General features: G+C 41.4%; 2 protein-coding genes across 3 annotated transcripts in view; both read right to left on the bottom strand.

The window, feature by feature from the left end:
- The window catches only part of COTL1 (coactosin like F-actin binding protein 1), a 346,092-nt gene that overhangs the window by 208,417 nt on the left and 114,147 nt on the right, over positions 1-23,528 (bottom strand). The gene's annotated exons all lie outside the window — the stretch shown is intronic.
- On the bottom strand, positions 3,208-23,395 carry ZDHHC7 (zDHHC palmitoyltransferase 7). Of its 2 annotated transcripts, XM_079316038.1 has the most exons (9): positions 23,215-23,395; positions 17,415-17,500; positions 14,835-15,163; positions 12,180-12,304; positions 7,995-8,091; positions 7,621-7,702; positions 6,374-6,504; positions 5,169-5,360; positions 3,208-5,089 (listed from the first exon to the last, which is right to left on the bottom strand). In XM_079316038.1, exons 3-8 carry the CDS (start codon positions 15,144-15,146, stop codon positions 5,184-5,186), a joined length of 924 nt encoding a protein of 307 aa, XP_079172164.1. In that variant the 5' UTR covers positions 15,147-15,163; positions 17,415-17,500; positions 23,215-23,395; the 3' UTR covers positions 3,208-5,089; positions 5,169-5,183. The 2 variants fall into 2 exon arrangements, with proteins under 2 accessions (XP_079172164.1, XP_079172165.1); XM_079316039.1 differs by lacking the exons at positions 3,208-5,089; positions 23,215-23,395 and adding an exon at positions 18,083-18,165 and having other exon boundaries at positions 5,138-5,360.

Below are 23,528 nucleotides of genomic sequence, written 5' to 3'. Positions count from 1 at the left end.
GTTAAGCTTTAGGAAAAAAATATCATCATATTCCACCCAGAGGGGCCTTATCCCATCATTTAATGCTGTCCAGTTATTTTTATATAAACAGAAATGCCAACATTTTGCTAGTTTTCATTATTTCCAGAGTCCATTTGTGAGCCAGTGGATGGACTCTGCCCTGTGAGCACATCTAACACCAGACAGCAGCAAAGATCTCTGCCTCTCACCGTGGCTGCTGCTCTGCTAAACCCCAGATCAAGGCTGACTCATCCCAAACCCTGCTTTCTATCTTCTGCAAACTTTTACTGCAAACATTTTTGGAAGAAGCAAGTGCCCCAAAATACCTTTTCCCAGTACACAGACATGATTTTTCTGTAGTTTTGCAATGTCTGCAATGTGGCTTTAAAAAGGAACAGGTAGGTCTGTGAACCACTTTTTATAAAAAGAGTTTGTATTTAAAACAAGGTGCTTCTGCCTTAATGTAAAATTTAATCATTTTACATTAAAAATGTAAAATGGTTGAATTAAATAAACCCAGTGGTGGGATTATTAATTAATTAAATTAAATAAACCCAGTGGTGACTACAGAGCCTCAAGAGTTCCCAAAGTTGTGCCACGGAGTCGATTTGAATGAATGGGACTTTATTAAACAGCAAATTAATAGATTTCCACAAAACTTGAGCTCATTTGTGCACCAGCAAAACATGAAACAGCCACTGAGGGATCAGGAGTGGCACTGGGACACGATGGAGAATTCCTGGTTCTGCCCCTCTGCACAAATTGCCACCCCAGCCCTCCCTGCTGCAGGCAAAGCTGGGCTGTGGAGCCCAGAGGGGCTTTGGGGAGCAGCTGCAGGAAACAACCCAGGCACTGAAAGGGGACTTGGGAAGAGCATCCCAGCTTCCAGCAGCAGGGGAATCTCAGCCTTGCCACCCTGCAGCACCAGGGAGAGCTGCAAAGCAGCAGAGACAGGCTTGGATTTCACCTGGATCAGATTGTTTGCTTTTTTCTCCTGTCTCTGATGAATTTGATCTGCCATTTTATGCTGATAACCCTGATTTGAAAGCAGGTTCCACTGCAGGCATTCCTGCTGCATGACAGATGCAATTGTTCTGAGCCAGCACTGCTCCCAGTGCCTCCAGCAGCTCCATTCCATTCCTCTTCCAGACATTAAATGTACATTTATACTCATTAATGGTAAGAAAATAAATCTATGGGGGAAATAAATTACATATTCTCGTATTTCATCTGGACAGTTTGCCTTTTTTTCTCAAATTCAGTTTCCAAGGTTCTCCACTGATTTCTCCAATGCAGATATCTATTTTTCATTAAAAAGAATCACCTCTGGCTGCAAAGCTTGGCTTCCACTGGATACTGATGGAATTCACAAACTAAGAAGAAAATAAAGTTGTCCATGCACCAGTGGATATCAGACTCAGCCCCAGTGTTCAGCTGGTCTGGTAAAGGTTTGCAGCAAGAATAACTTATAGAATAACTTATATAACTTGCTATATAAAGGCACAAAATAGAGAGTTTTGCTGTGAATCTTTCTGGCTTCCCTATCTTAAACCCAACGCTAAATTAAACCAATATTCTTATGCAAACACACCTTGGAAGTGACTATTTTATTGAAATAATGATATTGTTAACCAAAGAGGCTCAAAGCCATAATTTAATATTTCCCTAGTCAAGTGCTAGCTGCTTATCAGAATGGGGCACCTCAGGCAAGAAAATCTTAAAATATTTCTGAGTTATCCCTTTCCTTGCCAATTCTATTATTTGGCATCTTTAACACTGAACCTGTGTCCAATATTAACCTTATGCTGCACTATAATATAAGGAGAAATTGCAAAAATATTTTGGAGGTGCAAAGTTTCATTTCTGTTATTAAAAAACAGCCTGTGCTTGCTTTGATGCCTGCTGGAAAATTTCCAGGGCTCTGGTTGGGGATGACAAGAGTGAAGTGCAGGACAGGAGCAGATGTGCTACTGGAATACAGGCAGGAAAAGAAATTAAAAAATATTTAGAACACAAAAAACCCTAAGTGAAAGCAGCAGAATAAAAAAATTAACAATCAATGAAGAATACCAACCACATTAAAATATGAGTTGACCTGTAACTCTGCTCAGAAGAAAAAAAAATGCTGGTGCACTTTATTTTAGTGTTATTAACAGATTCCAGAATCATTTTACAGCCCAATTTCTGTATTTCAAAACCTCTTAAGGTTTCTTTCTCATTGGACCAGGAACCAACAGAGAGAAGCAGAAAATTGTAGAAATTTAACATTTCTGCATAGGTCATGCATAAAGAAATCTATAAATGAATTCTTGCTAAGTCCAAGACTTCAGAAAGGATTCCTAGAACAACATTGGCATTACTACTAGAAATTCAACAAGAAAATAAAAAGGGAGATAAATTGTCAGGATCCATCTGCAGGGACGTCTGTTCCCTTCAGAAAATAAACAAAATTCCCTAAAATACACATAAACACAGCCCAGCCCAGCTGCTGTGGCACACAAACACAAATCATTAACCTGCCCCAAAATACCAGCAGCACTGCTACAGTCTGTGCTCATGGATTTGGCTCTTTTCTCCATAGAAACATCAGAGTTGAGTGTGATACAGACCCAGAAAATATCTCAAAGTGTTTTTCAGAATTCTTGCAAAGGGGAAATGAACAGCTTTGAGTCTCTCCATCCTCTCGTGCCATTTGTTCCTCCTCCCCCTTGTTTGGGTGGACACTCCCACCCTGCTGCTCTCCAGGCTCAGAACTGTCTTTGCTGCTGAAGCTGCAGAAACAGAGGAAAAATCCAACATTTGCAGATAAAAGCTGGAGACTCAAACCTGTATTTATCCCAAATTCCTTGGAAGTGCAAAGGTTGGAATACTGAGGTTAAGTTTTCACATTGGAAGTGTTTCCCCACTCACCTCAAACAGGGTGGGAACAAGAGGAGCTCTAAGGTCCCTTCCCATGTAAATCATTCCATGGTTGTGCAATAAAATAAACAGCTAACACAAGAGGATGAAGAAAAGGGAATGCCCAAGAAGGGCTAAAAGAGTGTAGCTTAAAATTCTTAATAAGCAAAGGAGTCTCTTTAATTTGGAGCAGTATCATCTGTTAATTAATATAAATACAAATTAATTACAAACCAAAGGGTTCAAGACTATTTCCCTGAAGCTGCTTCAATTCAAAAATGTGTGAAAAAAACCTGACATATAGAGAAGTTAATCAACTAAGACTTTTAATTCATTAGTTTATTCTTTTTTACATTAAAAAAAAAAAAAATTACAAGGATTTGAAAAGCCAAGTAAACCGGATTTCACACGCACACATTTGCCAAGTCACAGGGTTCAACCACCTGGAGTGTTATTTTCTGATTTTCTCAGTGAACAATATACACAATAAGAGCCTCAGGACAAAGCCAGACAATTTTGTTTTCCCTCCAGTTTTTAAGGTGAATGTGCACAGAATTCTGTAGAACTTCCAGCTTCCCTTTTAATTTTGTTCATTGGATTGCAATTCCAGTGGATTTCCACCTAGGAAGTCTCCAGCATTCACCACCACCACTCTCCCCCAAGCAAAGTGAAAACATCCCAAAGTATTGCACAGTTTTGTTCACAGGGCCAGAGACAAGAAATGGATCCCTCAGTACCTTCAGGCACCCCATGGAACAGAAACTGATGGAGCTGGGATCAGGATGGCAGCAGAGATGGAGAAGCAGGGCACTGAGAAAGGAAACAGCTCCTGCAGTGCACAAAGGATGGAATGCAGGCTCTGAGCTCACCAGTGCCACTGGCTGAGCAAAAGCAAGAACAGGACAATTTTAAGGCAAGTCCCAAAAACAGGGAGCTATTTGCTTTCTAGGCACGATTTCAAGCTATGCATCAAGGCTCCTGCTTTATCCTGTATATGGTCAGTAATTTATAGGTTAAGAATAATACGAAAGAATAGTCTAAATGTCAATTTTAAAGAATCAACTTTTAGCTGGATTTTTATTACCTTGCAGCTTGCATTTCATTACTTGCAGATTTATGAACATTTTGTAGCACTACTGTTGTTTGTCAGGCCCATATAAAGCAGTTCTAGACCTATATTGCTCTCATTTCTTCAAAGTAGTTTTGGTTGGAAATGGTTAAATTCAAAGTAACTTGTTCTATTGCAGATATTTCTATATTTAAGATGTGCTGTACTTGAGAAAGGAGGGAAGTTGCCTCTTTCTCTGCTTTGCTCAAGGGATCATTAACAGCTTTCCCTCTATGAAAAGTCTGTACAGTAAAAAAGGGGCAGAGCAAGACCCTACAAGGACAAAGTGTTTGCAGTGAATTACCCCCAATTTGTCCACTCAGTGTCACCTCACACAGCAGGACACTGGTCCCACTCATCCCTGCACAGTCCACACTTGAGTTCCTCTGCAGTCAGTGTTTGAGGAGCTGGAAATGCACACCCCAGGGCAGGATGTGTCCCCCAGCCAGGTTACAAGTGACAATTTATCCTTTCCCTCAATGCCAGATGGGATGGACACTGCCAAACACAGGCCATGCTTTGGGGAGCCTGGGAAGACACTGGGCAGGGTGTGACAGTGCCTCTGTGCTGGGCACCAGTCCTTGGCATCACCTGCACATGAGGAATGTGGGAGGCACAGAGGGACAAGCTGAAAGAGAAAGGAGAACTGAACAAAGCACAATTCCCTGAAATCTGGACTGAGAAGGCTGTGTCTCACTGGAGATCAACTTCCAGGAATGCTCCTCCTAATGATTGACAACTGCATCCAAGGACTTGTTATAAAAACACACAGGCAATTCCCCAGACATTTATCAAACAAAAAGGATTTAACAAAAAAAAAAGGGGGATGTAATCTCAGAAAATAAATTACAGTAGCATGACAACATTTGGCTTCTTTAATGTGACCACGTGCTTTTCCTCTGGTATCCTGCTCTGATCATGGCAGATCCAGTTCCTGTCTCAGAATTAATGAGATGTCTGTGACAACAAACGTAGAAAACTCTGCTTGCTACAAGCAAATGTCTGATATCAGTTTCACCTGGTCACAGATTATATGCAGACAGCCTTCTCTGGCCCCAAAATAAATATTATATAGGATTCTTTCTGTCTTGGGGTGTCTTGTGTTGTATCCCCAAATTGTCTTCTTGAATATTGAGTTCTGCAACTTCCAACAGATTCTTGCAAGTTCCAGCACATTTCAAACAGAAAACTCAGGTCCTCCTTTCTTGCCTCGCAGCAGAAGCCTCCTGATCCTAAACCCTGCAAAAGGGTTGATCCACAGCAGGGAGGGCTGCCCCCCAAAAACTGATTTCATCCCTTCCCAGCGCAGCCTGCGCTCCCACGTTGGCTTTTCACTCTTCAGTCTCTCAATCTCCTGCAAATAAACACAGGCAGGGATGCACTGCTAAGTCCAAGGTTTAGTTTAATCTAATGGAGGTTGTAAAAACTGGGTTTGCATTTTTTTTTTTTATTGTGTTGGTTCATTGTGTTGTTCCTCAGCTGATTAGTTTCTTACTGTTATTTATTAATTATTAAGGAAGAAGTTAGAAACTGTTTTAGCCCTGTGGGTACAGAGCAGAAGATTTAGAATATAAAATATGTACAACAAGGTTGATCTACCTCTATCCCTTTCCCCCTCAAGCTAAAAGACAAAAATCCCAGAAAAGCTGATGGATCCACATGCAATATCCTGCACTACAAGCTGTTCACTTCATTAATGAAAGCAGACAATAAGGCTCCTGCTCCACAATTACTGGAGGCAGGATTACTCTCCCAAATGCATTATTTTGATGGTCATTTTCTGTTCTTCCCACTAATGAAGGCTCAATATTTACCAGTTGTTTTGCATTTACTCCTCAGTACAGAAATACACATTTAAACATGAGAAAATATTGAACAATCAGAGGATTCAATTTCCTTGTTTCCAGGCAATTATTCTCTCAAGATGTGACACTGCAGATCTAAGGACAAGGGAGCCAATGGTCCAAACTCTGTTTTATTCTCTGATAAAAGTATCAAAGTGAGGTGAGAGACAGCAATTTTCACTGTAAACCTGAGAAAAGCAGACACATCCCCTGGCACCCAGCAGGAATTTGTGCCAGCTGAAAAGGGAAAGTCAAACCTCAAATCAGAAGCTTTGCATTCTTTGTCATTTAAAACCAAATTACAAAATCTCAGAAAAAGCAAATAGTGCAAGAACTTCTGTTAGAAAGCAGCCCCCTGTAAACCAAACCAATCTTCCCAACTGTCAAAAATAAAAATGATGAACTATTGAAGTTTAGCAGCTTTCTCCAAAGTAAGAGCCTCTCCTCATGCAAATAAAACCACATCTAATCACATCTTCCCAGAATAAAATGTACAGAATACAAGAAAAGTGAAGCTTTTTACCGTTTCATCATTGCATATTGAGTGGATTTGGGTGCCAAACATGACTGCAGTGAAAGTGAGAAACAGAAAACCCTCAAGGCACAAGAAGATCATCAGGATCACAGTTACAGGTGGGGAGAAGTCACTGCACTCTGTGAAAATGAGATAAGTCATTACAAAAATAATCCCAACAGCAAATTACAGAGCACGGCCTACACGCCTGAATAACACTGAAATAATATTTCACATCTAAAATGAACTTCTGATTTTGCAGCAGCTTTATTTGCTGATCAAGAAAATAAAGAGTTTTATGGAAATGACTTCTGGCTTCCTATAAAGCACATGGTAACTATTTCTGCAATCCTGCCTTGGGATTTCAAGGCTATCAGATAAATGTTAGCACATGAGGTGAGTGAAGAACTCAAAAGTGCACAAGGGAGATCAGCCTGGAGCTTCCTGCATGACAGATGCTGTAAAAACCATCCCCACTGTCAGCCCTGACTTGCTAATACAGATGTTCCACTTGGCTGGGATTGCTTTATCACTCTTTCTTTTTTAATTTCTCCACACAAAGCCATCAGGTTCTGCCTCACACATCTCTGGAGAGCCTCTGATCACCTGATTAACTCAATTGTATTTAAACAGGGATAGTGTACAGGAAGGTGAATGTTTCAAGTAAAAAAAAAAAAAGTTCTAAGATTCCATCCATTTAATGAAATACTCAGAAAAAAATAAAAACTACATGGATTTCCCTGTTGCTTCATATACCAAAAGAACACATCAATAATCTGCCAAAAGCACAAGACCAGAATGAGCTCTGGCACATTGGAGCATTAATAAATACAAGCCAGAAGCCTAAATAAAAACCTGGGATAATTTAGGGAATTTCTCTTCTGCAGGAGCCTCACAGCTGACTCCAGTAATGGAATGAGGGAAAAATCTGTTTAAATTTCAGGTGTCATTCCCAGAACTGGGAATGGGGCCCACAAAGCCCCAATTTAGGTGCTGTAGTGCTGAGGTCCAGCTCAGTTTCCTTCCTACTAGAGAGGCAGTAAATTACTCCTGTGTGTAAATGAGTGAGAATGCTCCTGACAGCCACAGCTCTTCCAGAGAAGGACTGAAGGAAAGGGGACAAAACACCCAGAATGAAAAGGAGAGTGATGGAAAAACAGGATTGTTTTAAGGGTATCACTTAGGGTAGGAATGCTATGACTATTCTCTTATATCTATTAGATCTGATAATGAAAATTAAGTATTAATTTGCTCACCAGTCCACTGCCCTCGGACACAGGAGAAGAACTGAAATCCACAGAGTACAAGAGCATGAGCTGAAATTAGGGCTATGTACATCTGCAAACAAGAGACAGCATCATTTCACTCACTGTCACTACAAAAAACACAGCAAACTCAAGTAACTTTGAAAGAGAAGAAAATTAAAATGAATATGGGTAGAAATACCTTGCACAGAAAGGAAAAAAAAACCCCTAACCAAACAACACAATCATGTCCTAAAGTCATTACTCACTAAACATAAATCACATCTATGCAATTAATAAATAAATGATTACATAAATCCCTTACAATAGAAATTGTTATAAGGTAGATTCAGACTAAAATCAAGCTGCTGCTGCTGCTCACTTACCGTAAACAGAACAAAAAATCTCTGATTTTTCTCCCCCACACAATTATTCACCCAAGGGCAGTGGTGATCCATCTTTCTGATGCATCTCTTGCAGATACTGGAAGAAAGGACAAGAGGCTTCTGTTGAGAAATTGAATTTTAAATGCAGAAACAAGGGCAGCCAGTGGTCATAGTGTGAGATGTGTCAGATGTGCTGGAGTATTTCTTGACAAAATGCACACAGGGATTTTATTTGCATTTCTTGAAGGAAATTGTTTGTTCTCTCTCAGAACTCAGCTTTTGGTTGCTCCAAAATGGATTGTGTATATAAAATATTCCTCATAATAAAACTCAATTACTGCATAGCCAAATCAAGCAAATCCAAAACTTCAGACACTTGTGGCTCAGAATTAGCAAATTTTCAGCTCGGTCTACACTCAGTATTAATAAAACCCTTTATCTTTTGGAAAATTTTTTTAGATAAAATAAATATTTCATGTTTACAGGCTTTCAAGTTGTAAATTTTGCTTGTGGATAAGAAGAAACCAAATAAATAAGAAGAAACCAAATAAATTCATATTTTCAAGACAGAAACTGTCTTGAAAACACAAATATTGAAACTCCAACTAGCACTTATTGAGTGGCTACTTGTTCATGACTTCCTGAACACTCCTGTTCTTTGCTGGTTCTCTTGGCTCCTGCCCAGTTTTGAGTCAATGCTATGTCCACAGAAGTCAAATATTCCAATAACCCCATTTTACATCTGCCATACTGCAGCAGAGATCTCAATCTGCAGCCAAATATGAAGAATTACACACCATAATCAAAACAGTTGCAACATCTCTTGTAGTTCTTCATAAATCAATAGTTTAAGCAATGTTGATATTGCATTTTCCTAGCTTTGTACTGAAGACACACACTCAGTGCTCCAGATTTTCCCACAGAATACCCAGAATATTAAACATTTTCACTTCAGCAGTCAGCAAGCCAAACAAGCCAAAAAAATGCAGGCACCCTTATTGAAACCCCTTTGTTTTTAGCACTGGCTGATTTATGTGTGGTACCTACAAGTGCTGCAGTGACAAACCAAAAAGCAAAGCTGGGTGACTGTCACTGGAGAGATAAAACAGGGAGGTGTGGGGGGAAATCAATGCTCTGAGGCAGAAAATAATTTTTAAGTCATCATATTTGTATGATTCTAAGGTAATTCAGCAGGAGGCAGAACACAGCACTGGGCAGGTTTTGGGGAGGAATCCCAAATGAAGTTGCCTTTGCTCTGAGCTATCAAAACTCAGCCCCTACATCCCCCCTGCCTCTTGTTTTATGGGCATTAAAGAAGATTCATCCTCTGCTACAAGTGACTTTTTAAATACAAGTGAAAATTCCAATACCAGATAAACACCACAAGCACTCTCAGGGGCAGGAGAACTGGGTATCCATCCAAAGGAGACATTCAGGAGGTTCCTCAAAAGACTTTCCTTGCTGCCTGCAAGTTCAGCCTCTCATTTCCCTGATACCACAACCAGACAGAGCTCCTGATGTGCCACAGAATCTGTGCCAGCACTCTAAAAACAACATTAATGTGAAGTGCTGAGTAAAATCCTAGCCAGGCTCAATGGAGCTGAATGCTGGAGGATGTGAGGTGGGCAGGACTCACTTCTGCTCATTCAGAATTTCTCACAAGCCCACACAGAGCTCTCACATTTTCAGATAGCTGGAACCCTGCCTTCATTCCTGATCTCCCACCAACAATCTCACAGCAATGCTTCAAGCAGTGGTTCTGCCTTCTTCCTACCCCATCCCTTGTATTTTATTCCTTTTTATGCAGCAGGAGTTTGGGGAAATCCCTCCCTCAGCTGCACCTGGGGTCGTTCACAAGAGAGAAGCAAACAGAACAAGCACCTGTGGATGGAGAAACCTGGAATTGCTGCTCCATGAACTCAGGCAGGTGAAATTACAGCTCTGAATGCCAAAGAAAACATTGAGAATGACACAGCTAAAGACTCAGGAGAAATGGGTGTGGGTAAGAGATATTCCCTGGGAGCTTGGTGGAAACATCTCAGTGACTTAATTCACAGTAACAGCTCCACACACACACAGGCACTCAGAACAGGCAGAAATGACAGCTGTGCTCCTTCAGTGAAAATTAAATCCCATTCACTCAGGATAGGGCTCTTCCCCTGTGCCAAAAATATTAACTGCTCACTAAAACATCACTTTAATGTATTTCAGAGATGCTTAGCTGTAAATAAAAGGTTCTTGCTCTTTTCCCCATCACTAATGTGTATTATGAAACTATTTTTCTTCCTTAAAAGAACTTCTGTTGCAGTGTTGCACAACAATTTTCGTAACTACATCCTAAGAGTCTCTTGTGTTAATAATTTACTACTCAAAACATGCACTGTGGCTCTCAGTGTAAGTATTTCCCAACAGCAACCAACTTCAATTTCCATTTTCAAGTCTCTTCTATCAGCAAATTGCCACTTTGAATACTTGGGACTAAACCATCCTTTTAATGTCCTTGGAATGGGTTTGTAAACCAATAAAAAAAATTGGCAGCATAATCAAACAAACCCTTTTTCTATTGGGTAAACTGCAGTGATAAATCAAAGGCAAAGAATCAGAATAACAGAAACAAAGGCAATTAAACCAGAAATCCAAGTGCTGAGAAAAACATGACAGCTGCCTCACAACACTTCCAGGCTCTGGCTTTCTCTTTCAGATTTGCCAGGGATGCACTGAGCAACCCCAAAAATGCCTCCTTTGCCCTTAGGAAAAAAAACCTGACAATATTTGACCAAGGATTAAACAATTCCTAAGACACACAAAGCTAGATCCCCAAACAGGTGCTTGGGGAAAACAAGCCCTTTGAAAATATCAGGTATTTCCTTCATCACAGACATTATCCATTCTTGCTCTGCTTTAACAATAAATGTAGCTCAAATTCTTGCTATAAAGAAGATATTTGAGCTCCAGGATCTTTGATACTGCAGCTCTTTTTCTGTCATGTGGAGTTCAATGTATGGTGTTTTCACTTAGGATTCCTTCCAAATTAGCAAATCCTACCAGGACCAAAGATGGGGGAAATGCTTCCCACAGAGATAATCCCACACCCACCTGTTTATCCATGAAATTCTCCCTGCACAGCAAGGCAGCTTTGGGATGTGCACCTGAGCAAAGCCAGCCTAAACCATGCCCAAAGGAGCTGGAGATAATTCCATACTCACTGTTTATCCATGGAACTTCTCCCTTCACACTCCAGCTACAAAACCCACTCACAGCTGAGAAGAACAAGAGCTCCATGCCAAGGCTGAGTATTTAGAAATGGGAGCAGCTTCTCAGCCATAGCATTTGCACTGAGCACTGACACACACAAGCTTTTAATTCAGAACCCACAAAGCTCCAGCATCATCACAGTCCTGACAGGACTCTGCTCTGCTTTTTTGACAGAAATTCAGTTTGATACTTCACAATTCAACACACATCACTCCCCACACCTAGAGAGCCACCAGAAGCATTTGCATCTTTATATAAGCCTTGATTATGCAGGCACAGCTATTTTCAACTGGCACACAATGAACACTACACAAAAGCATTTCCACAGTGCCTGAAAACTCCAAAGGCTGAGAAGTAAAAATATACATTTACTATCTCTTCCATAGCATGTTTAGCTCAAATGATCATCACTGCTGTCCTTATTCAAATGGATTTTCAATAAGTAGAAAAGCATTTAACCAATTATTCATGCAACTTTGGGAAAATAATCTGCCAATTCCCATATAACTTCAACTGCACTGCAAAGAAGAGATGACACAAATTTAAAACCACTCTAAATTTTGTTAATTAAAGACTGCAGGAATCATTTCTTAAATCAGCTCCTCTCAGAAATTTGAGATTCTCTTCTTTGCCCTGCATCACCCACAGCACAACACAACAATTGGAAAAGATATTCACAGATCAAAATTATTTAATACAACCACAGCACAGTTATTTTAATAAATCTTTAAGTCTCTTTACTTCTCTCCCCTCATCCACAGTCAATGTGCCCACAGTACATTACACTTACAAAATACCCTGCAATGTAGGAATATGAAACTTTAGTGGATACAAAAAGAAATTTGATGAGGGGCAGAAAAAAATGAACAACCATCAGGGATGTTATTCCATGCCTCCAAATGCAGAACTCTTTAAGGAACTCTGGCATACCTGCAGTGGTGTGCACGCTCAGGTTTGATACTACAGCACTTGGGACATTTGTAGATCACTTCTCCTGGTTTCAGTTGCAAATTATCCATGTATTCTTTAGTGGCATTTCCCTTGGGCACAGCCCCCTGAAATCATTTCAATTAGAGGAGAGAAAGCTTCTTAAATGGCATGAGAGCATTTAAAAATACATTTCATAGACTTAATACCAGTAACCTCAGGATAATTGCTGAAATAAGTTCATTTATTCAAAGCCAGTCTGCTATAAGCCAGAATCAATTCCAAATGAACAAATTACCTCTGCCTGACCTCAAATTTAGCTTTAATTCAGCAAGACTCTGGCAAAGTATTAGCTTAATTCCCACAGAATATCCTGTCACCAGCCCACAGAAATGAACAGGGAGACATCTTATCCTGCAGATACAAGCACTGCTCATCATTTGCTGAGGAGTTACCCTGAATATTTGTTGTGGCTTTTGATTAATGGGCCAAGCCATCCACAAAATGTGAATCAACAACTACTTGAAAGATTTTATCTCTCTGAAGTCAGGGTTTAACCACCTGCCCCAATTTTTTGAGAATTGTCATTCTTTTTTTCCTAAAACTCAACATTGTTAGCTGGACCAGCACTGGCTTCTTTACTCTATTGTGCAGCTTTGTGGTGAAGAGTTGAAAGAACTGATTCAAAAGAAAAAAAAAATAATTGGGAAAATTAATTAACTTTTAGTGATTAGTTCTCTGATCTGATTATCACAGAGCTGCATCAGCTCCTGAGTTCAGGATCTAAATTTGGATTAGTAAGGAGAAAACAATGGACAGCAGCATTGTCAGTGCTCATTTATGGAGGCAAAGCCTTATCTGTGAGGGGAAGTGATTGTGAAATAAACTGGGATGTGACAGTGGCCTTTGTGTACCAACTCTCCAGTTCAGCACTTCCCTTACACAGGGAGAGCTTCTCCAGGGCAGCCTTAACCAACTGCAACATTCTACAATTAATTCTCATTGAAAAAAAGCCTCCTGGCTTGACACAGAGACCTTTAAGAAGTTCTGGGACAGTATTAAGAGAGCAGGAATTCAGATTCCATTGCCAAACACTCCTCTACTTAAGCAAGGAGTTTTTGTTACCCATGGTCTGGAATTAGGAATTTGTGTTTGTGTTGCCCAAGACACAGCCCAGGTTCCTGTCCCAGGTGCTTCAAACCTGACCTGGTGCTCACAGAGAGAATTCTTTAAACACTCCTGTTGCACTCCTGAGGTGGATTTTGCAATCTGAAAGTTCTTACTCAAGTTAATGTTTGGTGTAAACATTCCCCTATGCACCTGCCTCAAGGATGAGAACCTCAGATCATCCTTTCAAGCATTTTGCTGACAAAAAAATGCTCCATTTCAAAAATCCCATCTTTCATAGTCACAGCCAGCCCCCAAAAATCTATTTTTATAGTTACAAAAGTAAATTTAATTCACTTAAGTTCTCAGGCAGTTCATTCCTTTCTTCCTTTCATCTTAGTTTCTATCACACAGTTGTGTCTTCCATTCTGGGAGTCAGCAGGAAAGGAATGGAGGAAAAAAGCAGTGACTCATCTCAGTTTGGATGGTGTTTTACCCATAAAAAACAACACAGGTCTAGAATAAATCCTTAAACCATTAACTCTCTTAGCTGTCACAGTTTGTAGAAGTTGTGATATTTCATCACTGAGTGTGGGCAGAACTAAATCAAAGATCTAGAAAATCATTAACTACAAAACCCTGCTGGGTTTTTGAACACTCCCATAACTTCACTATGTGCTGGTACTGGACAAAAATTTCCATTTTTCTCCAAAACTCTGGAGAAAATAGATGTTTTTCCCCTCACCTCACTTTCCCCAGATTTATTCCCTAGAAGTAGAAATAGATTTTAGTACAAAATCAATTATTTCAGCTCTTGAAATATTGAAGAGTTCTAAGAAATGAGCACTTCCAGGACCTCTTAGACCTACACTGCTTCAATCTGTGCTCAAATCTCCCTTCCCTGACTCAAAATACTTCAGGACAAAAATGCAGGAATGACATGGGACAGTGGTTTTTCCACTATGCCAAATGTGCCTGAGGTTTTGCAGCACATCCACCTCCAGAAGTTCTTCCATGTGCCACAAATGGAAGAAGCATTTCAAGAGATGTAACAGGATGAAGGTACAAATTGTGCAAATAAATCTGATAAAAAAAGTAAGAAAAATGAGGACACAGAAAGCCTAAACTTTATTAGTTTCTTCAGGACCTGGAGTAGCATTTTACTGTTTTTTATTGAGTCTAATTCTTTTTATAAATTTTGTATTAACAGTTTCTTTATGATTTCATTAATGGAAGAAGTAGAAGAAGAAGTACAGGTACCATCCTGATGATAAATACAGGTATCAGCAAAACCTTGAGGGTTTGGAGTCTAACACCAGGACTTTGGGGGGAGTCTCACACCAGGACTTTGGGGGAATCTAACACAAAGGCTTTGAGTCTTAACACAAGGATTTGGGATGAGTCTAACATGAGGGTTTTGAGTGAGCCTAACACGAGGATTTTGGAGTCTAACACTACTTTTCTCAGCAGGAGAAGACCTGGTATCACTTCTCCAAAGCTCTGTGCAGATGGAGGGGACAATGCAATGCCAAGGAACTCTTGGATACTTACTGGATCAGTCAGCATAGTCCTCAGATGCGACGACAGAGCCAGCACTGCCAAGCAGTTAAAGAGAACCCCGTTGATCACGGAGTACCAAAAGTCTTTGGAAGGCAGCAACATGACAAAAGTCACTACAAAGTCTGCATAGACCACCAGGAGCCAGGTCATGATGGCACAGACCATGCCACAGCCATCCCTGATGAACCAGACCCTGTCAGCCATGTCAGCCTCTGAGGAGGAGGAGGAGGAGTCGTAGCTGTCATTGTCGGCCAGGAGCGGGTGGTGCTCGACATCACGGTAGCGGTGCCCTGATGACTGCATGGTTTGCTGGGCTGGCCCTGCAGGGACACACACACACACACAGAGCAGCAGAATTATTCATTATTAATGAGGAAACTGAGTGCACCTGGCCCTGGGTTTTTTTGTTTCTGGGAGATAAAGCATGTTCAAGTTCAAAGCAGAACTGGGATTCTTTCTGATCGACAGCTGAGCGATTCTGTGGTTACAGCACACGAATGGTCATCACAAGATGAATATAAAAGGAGGGATACCTTTAACATTTTGGTTTTAGGGGTTTTTTGTTTGTTTCTAGTGGGTTTTTTGTGTTGTTTTGTTTATAGTTTTTATTTCTTATTATTCAACTCTAATGGCATTGGTAATAAATTAAGTTGATTTCCCCAGGTCAAGCCTGTGATGGTTGCTGAGTGATCTCTCCTGCTCTTATCTCTGCTCTTTTTTTTTTTATTTTTTCTCACAGACCAGCTTTGGTGAGTGTCCAGCCAGGGTTAACCCATCACTAACCAGCTTTGGTGGGTGTCCAGCCAGGGTTAACCCACCACTAACATGCAACATCAATTCCTGGCAAAGGGATTTTAGACTGATTGCATTTCCATCACGCTGGGCTCATAAACCACTCCTCCTCTTTTGTTAAAAACTCAACTTCTCTCTTTTATCTCAAACTAAAATGGCAAAGTCTTCATTAAATTACAGCTCATGTCTCTCTGAAAACAGCAAATTATGGCACCAGACTGTTGAGTTTTCATTCTGCTCCAGCAAGTGAGGGAAGAGCAGAAAGGAGAATCAGGATGGAAATAAAGCTGTTCTAATACACTGCTCATAACAAATAACACAGCAAGTTGGAGAGCAGCTAAATTTGTTGACAAAAATGTTATTGTTTTGGAAAAATCACAAGCCTGTTCCAAAGATATATTGGATAACTCATAAAATGGTCTCAGATCAGCCCAAACTTAAGGGAAACAAATGGTTCTGGTTAAATTAACATGGCAATAGATTAGATGAATCAGATTTTCAAAGAACACATTAATTAATTTAATTTCATGAAAAATCTTTTAGGGCTTTGTTGTCCTTCCAACATGGAGCAAAAACCAGACTTGAAGCCTTAAGAATTCTCATGAAAACAGAATTATTTTTCAGACATCTCTCCCATGGAAAGATATGGAATGGGCAGAACTGAAGTGCTATCAACAAACAGGAGACAAATGAAAGCTTAAACATCACCCCTCAAGAATATCCTGCTGCTTTAAAAGTATACTGTGTTCTAAAATTTATATTGATTCCTGCTATTAAAGGCCATGTCTGAGAGAAACCTGAAAGCATTTCTATTGATTTTTGACAGGCACAAAGAGGTCCCCTTATTAATGACTGGAGGGATTGTGGCACTGCAATTTCCATCCCCAGACCTTGAATTTGGGATCTCTTTGTTCCTCTGGAAGGGTTCAAGTGACCATTACCAGGTGAAGACACTGGCACTGAGATAGTTTTTGATGAAACTGTGTTTGTCTAGACCCTTTAAAAACTCTTTTATCAGGAATCAGAATAACACATTCTGCCCAGGAAATCATTCTGATGTTTATTCTTTGATGTTAGAATCAGGCAGGAGCAATCCAAGAAATCAGAAATGAAAATAAATACATGCAGATGCAGCAGAGAGATGTGAGAGCAACTGCAAAACCAGCTGGCAGGACACTGTGAGGTGTCTGAAGGACACATTCTCTGCTTGTGGAACAGAACAAACTGAAATTCAGCTCTGCTGCTTGGATCTATTACAATTTCTAGGAGTTAAATTGTATTTTTCTGTTCACACATTGGGGTTTTTTTGGGCATAAGTCCTCCCTCTCACCAGAACACAGCTGCTAAGCCAAGGATGAAGTTATCACACACTAGAAAATTACCTTAGGAAAGAAAAAAACTTCACCTCTCTTATAAGTAATTCAAGCTTAACTTAGATGAGACCCTCTTTTCATCCACTTCAAATGATCCTGATCTTTCTAAATGTTCAGAGTTAAAACTACAATTATGCCAATTAAGTCCAATAGTACTTTGGGACATCACCACCCTTTGTGGTCAAGAAAATTTAAGATTCATAAAACTATATCATTAGCAGCTGGAACATGAAGATAACCATGCAAATCAGCAATTATTTCATAAAAAAAGGGCTTCTAAAACTCTTAAGGAATGTTTTAAGTATGGAATGGCACAGAATTACTGCATTCATTCTGCTTAAATGCCTTAAAGACAACAACAAAGAAAATTTAGCACAATTAAAGAAATTCAAAACAAAACAAATACCTCAAAAATGTTTTGTATGTTATTCTGACATCCTGTCCTGCCTTTGGCTTATCCCTGGTGATTCACATAGTCATGTCTGATGTAATCTGAAAAGACACCACCAACAAAGTGATTAGCAAAGCTGCATCAGGAAAACACTGTTAAGTGCAAATGATACACATCAATAGTAGCACTCAAACACACTGCATGTAGCTCCAATGAAAGATTTTGTGTTTTATTTAGAAAACCAGGTGCTTGAAAGGCTGACATTTTTAGCTGTTAACTTTTGGAAATCACCACATGGCACTTGGAGCAGGATTGCAGCACAGAACCTTGCATTACATTTCTATTTGGGGAAGAGAACAGAAGAGGTGTGGGCCTGAATTGCTGTCTGATTAAAGCTGCCTTAAAAAGTACCTAGGGGTTTCTTCTTCATTGCTTTTATTCTCTATTTCTTTGAAGTAAATTTTGTGACTCTTATTTGCAAGGTTAACTTAATATACTTTGAGAGTAACATAAGGATTCTGACACTTAAAGCTACAACAAATATAAAGTCACTGTCTTGAAAAGCTTCTGAAAGCAGCTTGTTATAAACAGATACTCCAAATACAACATTGCTGGTGGAGTTCTCCAGTACCCATTTCCAAATTTCCCAGTTCAAGGGGAACTGAAAAGGAGAAGTCTCTTACCTTATTTAAATGAACTCAAAGATTCCACTGCAAGACTAAATGGTAATGCAAATGTTTATTATGAACATATCAGAATTATTGAATAAATTGGGTTGGGAGGGACCTTTAAATGTCACCTAGTGCCACTCCCTGCCCTGGGCAGGGACACCTCCCACTATCCCAGGCTGCTCCAAACTGAGCTTGGACATTTCCAGGGATGGGGCATCCACAGATTCTCAGTGCCAGAGCTTCACCAGTCTTATTGTGAAAAACTTCTGATATCAAATCCCAATTGATCCTCTTTTAGCTAAAAACCACTCCCCCTTATCCTCTGTATCACTGCAGGAAGCTGTGATTGCTTTGTGGTTTGCTTTACAAAAAAAGCTTCTAGACTTTCCCAAACTTCACAATATTGTGAAATCCACACCCATGGAGTTGTGACTGCTGTGGCATCAGGTGGCAGCTGAGCAGAGACACAGAAATGGAGTGTGTGACATGGGATGTGCAATGCCACCCACCTGTTTGGAGCTGGGGATGACAGCAGTGATGAACACAGCACACTCAGCCTCTGCAGGTGGAACATTCCACTCACAGTCATCTGCTGCAACTGCTCCCAGAGACTTTACTGACAACACAGGGATGTGATTTGTTCAGTCAGTCCCCAACTCCAACTGCAATCTGTGCAAAATTTGTGTTTATCACAGCCTCACAGTTCCTGCTCTATGTGCAAGTGTCCCCTCAGATCAGCTCTGCAGGAAGAATGGATTTAAGCATTCTCCTGGGATTTCCTCATCCTTCTCCTGGGATTTCCTCATCCTTCTCCTGGGATTTCCTCATCCTTCTCCTGGGATTTCCTCATCCTTCTCCTGGGATTTCCTCATCCTTCTCCTGGGATTTCCTCATCCTTCTCCTGGGATTTCCTCATCCTTCTCCTGGGATTTCCTCATCCTTCTCCTGGGATTTCCTCATCCTTCTCCTGGGACTTCCTCATCCTTCTCCTAGGATTTCCTCATCCTTCTCCTGGGATTTCCTCACCCTTCTCCTGGGATTTCCTCATCCTTCTCCTGGGATTTCCTCATCCTTCTCCTGGGATTTCCTCACCCTTCTCCTGGGATTTCCTCACCCTTCTCCTGGGATTTCCTCACCCTTCTCCTGGGATTTCCTCATCCTTCTCCTGGGATTTCCTCATCCTTCTCCTGGGATTTCCTCACCCTTCTCCTGGGATTTCCTCATCCTTCTCCTGGGACTTCCTCATCCTTCTCCTGGGATTTCCTCATCCTTCTCCTGGGATTTCCTCACCCTTCTCCTGGGATTTCCTCACCCTTCTCCTGGGATTTCCTCACCCTTCTCCTGGGATTTCCTCATCCTTCTCCTGGGATTTCCTCACCCTTCTCCTGGGATTTCCTCATCCTTCTCCTGGGATTTCCTCATCCTTCTCCTGGGATTTCCTCATCCTTCTCTTCTCCTCTCAGCTGCCCACATCACTGCCCCACCTTGGTCCCTCTGAGGGAAGAGGATCAATGTTTAAAATCTCCCTTTATGAGGAGCTCAGCATCCCCACTGACATCCCCACTCTACTCTTCATTTATTTGCTTCAAATTTAATCTTTATTGCATACTTAGAGTACAAAAGGACAAAGCATTACACTTCAACCTCTAATAAGCAAGCAACAGTTTTCAATTTGACCTTTTACAAATCTTTATCTAGCACCAGAAGATAACACTAAATTATTCAGTGCTCCATGCCCAATGTTATGTTTGTACATGTGGTTATATTAAACCTGACCCAACCCTGTTCCACTCTTAGGAGTTATTTGAAATTCTCAGGTTGGGAATGTCTCAGCTGACCTCCACCTCACTGGTACTGAAACTCAGGTCTAAAATGCAGATGTACTGTTGGAATAAAAAAAAAACCCAACAACTTTTGAAGAAGTTATATTATAAAGTTGTGATCACCAGAAAGATGGCCTTATAAAATGACTGAGTTTAGTGGCAGAAGGTTGCCAAGGGCATTAGGAAGACAAATGACACAACACAACTAATTGTATCATAAAGCCCCTGAACTGGTAATTAAATTAAAAAAAACAGGCAGTTCAGGGTTAAAAACAGTCCTTTTCCCTGCTATTTTCTGAGGATGGATAGAAAAGCATTGTTGTAGGAAAAAAGAAAAGCTCATTTCCCTGTAATTTTTTTAAACAAGTGAAAATTTATATACAGGCTAAAAATCCATCAGCTGTCAAAGCATAAAATTTTTTTGTTGCCTTTTCCTTCAGTCTACACAATGGACAGTTCCTAAGATTCCTCCCACTTCAGTGGTAACACAATAAAGGAAATGCCTTCATTTCAACATTTGTGATTGCTCTCAATCATTTTAGAGACACCAACACTTATTGCACAGCAGAACAATAATCCTGCAACACTTCCATCCAATGGATTTAAATCCTACCTGGAAGCAGAGCACTGGTGGCAAATCAAAATTACAGCCCTCTAATCTCCCTAAGAGGTTACAGAATAAACATTAACTCCAGGAACTTGTGAGTTTTAACTAAACCAAGCAAGCAAATCTTTTCCTGCACCCAGTTCCATGGGCAATCTGACTGTTCACTGCTGCCAGATAAATATCTATCAGATAATGTCTGCACAGAACCATGTCTAATGTAGAAGAATCACTGATTTTTATTACAGATCCAGGCAATTTCAATCCTTTCCCACTGATTTATCTAGCAGTCAGCCTCACAGCAATTTGGGAATCTGGGATGTCCTTAACACAGCACACAGAGCTCTGGAGAGGAGCAGCTGAAATAACTTGTGATGGAGATCCATGATACAAGCCTGAAGTGCTAAAATCAACCTATCCCCAAATCCATGCTCAGTGGCACAGCTCATCTCTCCAAAACCCTGCTGTTGTTCTTAAAAGATATTAAGTATTTATTTCTTGAATTTCCCATTTATACCTTGCAGCCCTTCCCTTGTGCTGGTCCATCTCTGCTCTCTTGCAGGCACACAGGGACAGATCACAGTGAAACATGGAATTAATGTGAGACTGTTTGTGTGCAACACACTAAAGAGAATATTCACTAAGTAAATATTTAATACAGTCAAGTTTCAAGCTACTGTAACAATTCTCCTTAAACCAGCCCATTGGGAAACACTGGAATTGCTCCTTTCCAGTTTTGAAAAGGGGATGTGCTGCTTCCAAATCACCTCAGACCAAAGGTTTACAGAAAATTTGGTTTAGATATACAGAAGGAATTCCTCCCTGTGAGGGTGGGCAGGCCCTGGCACAGGTGCCCAGAGAATCTCTGGCTGCCCCTGGACCCCTGGAATTGCTCAAGGCCAGGCTGGATGGAGCTCTGAGCAATCCCATCTGGTTGAGGATGTTCCCAGAGGGTGTGGGAACAAGATGATCTCTAACATCCCTTCCAACCAAAGCATTTCTCTGATTTATGCCAGTAGCATCTTTATAAACATCCTCAAAACCCAGAAATGAGAATTCACGATAAGAGAAGTTATTAAAAGTGCAAGAAAACACCCTGATGCACATATTCAGAACATGTATTTGTACAAAGTATTACCAAGCTTTGCTATCAGACATGGAACAGATTTGTGATACCAAATCTCACTTTCACAAGCACAAAGGAACAGCAGAGATGTTCAGCAGGATATCTTTTCAATAACACATCTTTCACCCTGAGATGTGAAAGTCAAAGAAAATACATGACACACACTTTGCTCCAGCAAAGAACCAAACACACTATCTGATCCACCAAGAGCTCACTGGGGTACAGCAGCAAGGACAAAAGCTCCTGGATTAAACAACCTTCACCTGAGGACACAAACACAATCTGTGCCTGGGCTTTGATTTCTGCCTCTTCTGGAACAGGGCCACAGGCTCAAATTCAGATCAGACTCCACAAACCAACGTTGGTATGTGAAAGCTTCACCTCTTTGCCAACAGCAATTGCATGAATCACATCCTACTGAAGAGAGCAAATTTTTTATTTCTAATTTTTGCATTCATCAGTGCACACTCTATCCTCACACTCAGTTGAGGAGAGCTCAGGTATCACATAGTGATTGCTCTGTGATATCAAGCTGGCAAGCACATTTTTATGTCAGCTATTACATCCATATCTATGTGATTTTTCCTCCCAGGTTCCAAAAAATAATGCTACTGGTCAAACTATTCTCACCAGTATTCATTAGAGGAATGCTCAGGCCTTTGTTTCAATTGTTCCTCATATCAGACACATAAATCCTCACATTTCCTCTATGTTCTTCATGTTCAGCCATGCAACCACTGCAAAATCCCATCAATTCACTTTCCTTGAAAGCTCTCCATCCTCGTAAAAGGCATAAAGAAGGAATCCATCAGATTTGTATGATACAGAATATACTATGTTAAAGGAAAACAGAGAAGATGGAGTGTTTAGAGAGATAAAAGTATTACTCAATTCCTCTCAGCCACAAAGAGATCTCAGCTATTTAACTCTAATCTCCAACCGCGAAAATTTCACATCAGTTTCATCTCCTAATGAACCACTACGGCTCCTTTTTATCTGTAAATTTTCAAAGTCAGAGAGCATTCACTTCAAAAGAGCTAATTTAAGTCTGTTAATGTGAACAGTCACGGCGACTTCAACCTAATTATGTCTCCAGCAAAGCAAGCAGTTACATCACTGTAATTCTGCATCTTGATACCACACGAGTGGATATTCAGCACAAAAAGTAGGCAGTGATTTCCCAATTATTTTTTTTTTTAATGGTACAGATCACACACTCGCTGTGCTGCACGAAGCCACCCTCTCGTTCGAGAGCTATTTGCATTCCCACTTCCTGCAAGCGCTGTGGAAATGAGGAAAACGAGAAGCGCATCAAGCAGGGAAAGTCCGGCCGGGAAGGTGGGAATGGAACGGGAGCGGCTGGCTGCCCTTCAGCCTCCCCCGACAGCACAGGGACACGTCCAGGCTTTCCCCAGAGCTGCTGATGGATACATTTTAATATTTTAGGGGGTGTAAATGACGCGGAAAGAGGCGCAGAAACACCCTATGAACTGCGCCCCAACAGCAGCCCAGCGCTCAGCCCGGCCTGAGGCGCCTCACCCCCGGAGTCACCGCGCTGCTTCCCGCGGGGAGCGACCGCGAGCGGCTTTACCTCAGCAAGAGCGGCGGCGGCGGCAGCGGCGGCGGCGGCCCCGCTGCCCTGGGCGCGGTGAGGGGCGCTGGGGCCGCGCCCCGGCCGCTGCAGCTCCGCGCCCGCCGCCACCGCGCCCGCGGCTCCCCAGCTCCGAGGAGCCGCAGGATGCCGGAAGCGGCGGGGGCGCCAGGCGGAAGGGAGGCGCGCGCGGCCCCGCGCAGGCGCAGGAGCGGCGGGCGGGGCGGCGCTGAGGGAGCGGCGGCGCTGAGGGAGCGGCGGGCGGGGCGGCGCTGAGGGAGCGGCGGCGCTGAGGGAGCGGCGGCGCCGCGCTC

Source organism: Erithacus rubecula (assembly GCF_903797595.1).
Source record: "Erithacus rubecula genome assembly, chromosome: 12".
Taxonomy (NCBI): Eukaryota; Metazoa; Chordata; class Aves; order Passeriformes; family Muscicapidae; genus Erithacus; species Erithacus rubecula.
The sequence above is the reverse complement of the archived record's forward strand: the minus strand, read 5'-3'. Positions and strand labels throughout refer to the sequence as shown.

What these genes read in the sequence shown, in the direction of transcription:
- ZDHHC7 (XM_079316038.1), bottom strand. Translation starts at nt 15,146, where the DNA reads ATGCAGTCATCAGGGCACCGCTACCGTGATGTCGAGCACCACCCGCTC. An exon ending in GATTTTTTGTTCTGTTTACG is followed by an intron (nt 7,703 to 7,994) that starts GTAAGTGAGCAG and finishes TCTTGTTTGCAG; the next exon opens with ATGTACATAGCCCTAATTTC. An exon ending in TGTCCGAGGGCAGTGGACTG is followed by an intron (nt 6,505 to 7,620) that starts GTGAGCAAATTA and finishes TCATTTTCACAG; the next exon opens with AGTGCAGTGACTTCTCCCCA.